Source organism: Gossypium raimondii, chromosome 9, assembly GCF_025698545.1.
Source record: "Gossypium raimondii isolate GPD5lz chromosome 9, ASM2569854v1, whole genome shotgun sequence".
Classification (NCBI taxonomy): domain Eukaryota; kingdom Viridiplantae; phylum Streptophyta; class Magnoliopsida; order Malvales; family Malvaceae; genus Gossypium; species Gossypium raimondii.
In genome coordinates, this window is record NC_068573.1 from 24,576,284 (window position 1) to 24,581,596 (window position 5,313).

The 5,313-nt window shown below is 39.8% G+C and overlaps 1 protein-coding gene across 1 annotated transcript; it reads right to left on the reverse strand.

The window, feature by feature from the left end:
* Positions 1-512: 512 nt before the first annotated feature.
* Positions 513-1,466, reverse strand: LOC105797520 (uncharacterized). Its single transcript, XM_012627479.1, has 2 exons — positions 1,205-1,466; positions 513-1,111 (listed from the first exon to the last, which is right to left on the reverse strand). Exons 1-2 carry the CDS (start codon positions 1,464-1,466, stop codon positions 513-515), a joined length of 861 nt encoding a protein of 286 aa, XP_012482933.1.
* Positions 1,467-5,313: the final 3,847 nt, after the last annotated feature.

A 5,313-nucleotide genomic window follows, 5' to 3' on the forward strand; every position in this document is an offset into this window, starting at 1 on the left:
CAGTCCTTGTAAGTCTCGATCATTTTTCCCATAATTTTCTTGATATTTTTATTGGCCGCTTCCACTGCACCATTCATTTTTGGGCGATACGGCGACGAATTGTGGTGTCTGATCTTGAACTGACTACAGACTTCCACTATTGAGCTGTTGTTCAAATTCAACACATTGTCAGATATTATTTTTTCGGGCATTCCATATCGACATATGATCTCTCTTTTCAAGAACTTACTAACTGTTGACTTTTTGACATTAGCATACGAAGTAGCTTCCACCCATTTAGTGAAGTAGTCAATAACCACAAATATGAAACGATGCCCATTTGAGGCCTTCGGCGATATTGGCCCGATGATATCCATACCCCACATGGAGAAAGGCCATGGAGAAGTCATAACATGAAGAGGCGAAGAAGGTGCATGCATTTTATCACCATAAATTTGACATTTATGGCATTTCTTGGCATAATTGATGCAATCCCCCTCTATGGTGGACCAGTAATACCCGAATCTCATAATCTATCTAGCCATCATAAGCCCAATAGTATGCGTTCCGCAAATACCCTCATAGACCTTCTCCAATATTTTATTAGCTTCCACGGCGTCTACACATCTTAATAGTACCTGATCATTTCCTCTCTTATATAAGATCTCCCCATCTAAGATGTAATCAATGACTAGTCTTCTCAGAGTCCTCTTATCATTCTCAGTTGCCTGGTCATGATACTCATGATTCTTTACATATTGTAATATATCTTGATACCAAGGACTATCATCCATTTCTCCCTCTTCGATATTATAACAATGGGTCGGGCTTTCATAGATGCTCATCTGGATAGGCTTCATGTCCTCTTGTCGGTTTACTTTGATCATGGAAGCTAGAGTAGCTAATGCGTCAGCCATCTGGTTCTCGTCTCGTGGGAGATAATAGAAAGTAATGTCTTCAAACTCTTTCATCAATTCAAGGACCAACTTTCGATAACTAATTAATTTGGGATCTCTCGTTTCCCATTCTCCCTTAAGTTGGTATATCACCAATGCCGAGTCTCCATAGACCTCCAGTACTTTGATTTTCCGCTCTATAGCTGCACGAATGCCCATGATGCACGCTTCATATTCTGCCATGTTGTTTGTACAATCAAAATTCAATTTGCAAGTAAAAGTATAATGATCTCTATTTGGGGATACTAAGACTGCCCCAATTCCATTGCCAACAGCGTTTGAGGCTCCATCAAAGTTTAGGTTCCAATTGTGACCCTCTTGGGAATTTTCTTCAGCAGCTGCTACATACATCAAGTCTTCATTTGGGAAATCAAAACTCAATGGCTCGTAATCCTCCAAAGCCCTACTAGCCAGAAAGTCAGCTATTGCACCCCCTTTCACAGCCTTTTGACTGACATAGACTATATCAAATTCATAAAGTAAGATATGCCATCTGGCCATCCTCCCATTCAAAGCAGTTGAGTCTATCATATACTTTAAAGGGTCTAATTTTGAAATTAGCCAAGTCGTATGGTATAACATGTACTGCCTTAATCTCTGGGTTGTCCAAACCAGGGCACAACACAACTTTTCAATAGGCGAGTATCTCATTTCATAGTCAGTGAATTTCTTACTGAGATAATATATCGCCCTTTCTTTCCTTCCCTTTTCATCATGTTGACCTAGCACACACCCCATGGAATTATCAAACACTGTTAGATACAATATCAGCGGTCTATCCAAGCTAGGTGGTGACAGCACTGGAGTATTAGACAAGTACTATTTTATCCTGTTAAAGGCTTCCTCGCATTCTTCATCCCATGTACCAGGATTATATTTCTTCAGAAGACAAAATATGGTGTCACATTTCTCGGTTAATTGTGAAATGAACCTGGCAATGTAATTCAGTCTTCCTAAGCAACCTCGAACTTCTTTCTGACTGCGAGGTGGAGGTAAATCTCGTATTACCTTGACTTTTTTTGGGTCAATCTCGATTCCCTTTTCACTGACTGTGAAGCCTAGCAACTTTCCTGACCTTGCCCCAAAAGTGCATTTTACTGGATTAAGCTTGAGCTGGAACTTTCTCAATCTTAAGAATAATTTTCTTAGGATTTGCACATGTTCCTCCTCCGTTCTAGATTTTACGATCATATCGTCAACATAAACCTCAATTTCCTTGTGCATCATGTCATGGAACAAGGCTACCATGGCTCTTTGGTATGTCGCTCTCGCATTCTTTAATTCAAAAAACATCACTTTATAGAAAAACGTTCCCCATAACATAATGAACGTAGTCTTTCTCATGTCTTCGGGATGCATCTTTATCTGATTGTATCCAGAAAAACCATCCATGAAGGAAAACAATGAATAGTCTGCCGTATTATATACCAATGTGTCAATGTGAGGCAATGGGAAATTTTCTTTTAGACTAGCCCTGTTCAAATCCCTGTAATCGACACACATTCATACTTTCCCATCTTTCTTCGGAACTAGTACGATGTTGGCTACCCATTCAGAATATTTAACCTCTTGTAAAAAACCAACATCAAACTGTTTTTTGACTTCCTCCTTTATTTTCAACATGACATCAGATCTCATCCTCCTGAGCTTTTGCTACACTGGCTTCCAATCTTCTCTTATAGGAATGCGATGGACTACAATGTCAGTACTTAACCCGGGCATATCTTGGTATGACCATGGAAAGACATCTTTGAATTCTTGGAGTAATCCAATGAGGTATTGTCTTGTCTTTGCAGAAGTATCAGATCCGATCTTCACCTCTTTTCCTTCCTCCAAGCTCACAATTTCTATAGATTTCTTGTGAGGTAGGATTTGCTTCTTTGCCCGTTCTACCATCTTCAACAAGTCAGGAGATGGACCACAGTCTTTGTCATCTTTGAAATTATGCGATCCCTCTAAACACATGTCTCGTTAAAAAAGAGATTCTGAGTTTGTAAGAGCCACAGTCATATCATTGATATCGAAAGACCTGTTATAGGTATGAAAAACAATATGGATTCAGGAATGATTGTTTGTACAATATGTTCATGAATGAGATGTAAGAAAGAAAATTCCAAAATAATTGCTCATATGGAAAGAAAGAAAGAAAATTTGCTCAAAAGTGATTGCAAAGATGTACTTTATTAAAATAACGATGTTTGGACATGAGCCTATTTCACAAAGGAATTCTTATCGCTTCTAGGCTAAAAGCAATAAGGGTGTTCTGAACATTACTCTGAGGAAGTCCTAAAAACTACAGGTACCTCTTCTGCAGTCCAATTGTTTAGCACTCTTCTTGGTTCATAAGGGTGGATATCGAACAAAGTTCCTCCCTCAGTTGTTTCTTCACAAATAGCATGAATACTTCCCAACTCCTCATTAATACTTCCCCCTCCTGGCACTCCTTGATAAATAAATCCTCTCGATACAAAAGTTTTGGATAGGTGTAGAAAGGTCATAGGTTCCCATTTAATTTCATCTCCTGTCAAACGAGCCGTTCTTCCTTCTCGCTTCTTTTCTTGCTCCATCCTCTTTTGCTTAATATCTGGCTTGTAACCCAAGCCAAAACGATCATGCTTGTCCTTCAACGCTGGGGCTTCAACTCTACCCTAAAGATATCTCCCCAATCCTTTTCTTGGCAATGCCCCTTTTCCAGCTGTCAACTGTAGACCCATCTTTGTGGTTTTTGATATCCTTGGCATCGGGATCTTGTTTCCCTCAGTAATGAATGTAGCATTCATGAACTCTAAAGACTGAAAAGAACATTCAACTGCATCATCACTCGTCTCCAAATACGGCGAATCATTAGCTACATCTGCAATGATATCTTCTTCGGCGTTTATCGTCACTAGCCGACCTTCTGACACTAGCTTCAACTTTTGATGTAACGATGACGGTACCGCCCCCACTGAATGTATCCATGGCCTCCCTAATAGACAATTATAAGAGGGCTTGATATCCATTACTAGGAAGTCTACCTCATAGGTAGTTGGGCCAATTAACAACGGTATTTCGATTCTTCCCATGACTCTCCTTTGTGTGCCATCGAATGCCTTTACTATATTTTGGCATACCTTCATGTGTAAACTATCTACAGGTAGCCTATTAAATGTAGAAAGGGGTGATCCATTCAATGCTGATCTATTATCTATCAGAACTTCTGGTAGTAATGTGCAAAGCTCTAGTAGACCTCATACCCCCAGATGGTATTTCGTCATCGTTGAAAAAGATGAAGTTATCAGCACTTATATTGCCGACCAGTCGATCTAATTTGTTGACAGAGATATCGTTGGCCACATGTGTTTCGTTTATTACTTTCAACAGTGCATTTCGATGCCCCTCTGAGCTCAACAGTAAAGCTAGCACGGATATGCGAGCTGGTTGTTTGTGCAATTGTTCCACAACACTGTACTCTCTATGCTTCAAAAATTTCAGGAACTCCCTAGCTTTCTCTTCTTTTATTGGCTCATTGACCAGCAGTTCAGGTTCGACTGCATTTTCCTTCTTTTCAATCAAAGCTTCTCCTTTTGCTGGCTCTATTAGGGCATTTTTCAAATTGTAGTGCTTTCCACTACGAGTATAGGAGCCCATCTCTCGATCCTCCTTTGAAATACTGGTTACAACCTCCTTCCCTGGAATTGTCACATTGCAATCATAATTCCAGGGAACCTTCTTGTTATCCTTATAAGCAAAAAGGGCCAGTTTTTGAATGATGAGGTGTTATCCTTGCTTCAGCCTCACTATTCTTAGGTCGCGAAATGATGACCATATGGTAGTTAGCTTTTGGAACTTCCAACGCTGACTCTAATGTGCATATATGTCCCTCCTCCTTAATTTCTTCACAGAATTCTATCTCTTTATTATCCATCATACATTTAACCATGGTTCTGAACTCCGCACACTCTTGGACTTCATGCCCCATTTCACGGTGGAACTCACAGTAGTTCCTTCTCTTCTCGTAACTTCCTTCCGAAATGACTAATCCCCTTTTCACCATCTCCTTCTAGACCCAACTCAAAGGAGTTTTTACGTCTGCAATGTCTGCCTTAATTCTTCTGTTTTCGCTCATCATATTTACCCCACTATTAGTATGATTTGTTAATGGATTTTCTGTACTAGTCGAATCATCAAATTTGACAACGCCTATACTGATGAGCCTTTTAACCAACTTCTTAAAGCCAGTACAGTTTTCTATAGAATGCCTTGTAATTCTCGTATGATAGTAGCATTGTGCATTCGCGTCGTACCATTTAGGGTACGGGGGTTGTAAGGGTTTTAAATAGAAAGGGGAAACAATGTGTGCATCAAAAAAACTTTGATATAGCTCTCTATACGTCAC

Bases quoted from the DNA above. Each gene is read 5' to 3' on its own strand.
- LOC105797520 (XM_012627479.1), bottom strand. From the start codon at position 1,466: ATGATAGACTCAACTGCTTTGAATGGGAGGATGGCCAGATGGCATATC. The intron at 1,112-1,204 runs GCAATGGAATTG...ACAACATGGCAG, and splicing joins TGGAGCCTCAAACGCTGTTG to AATATGAAGCGTGCATCATG.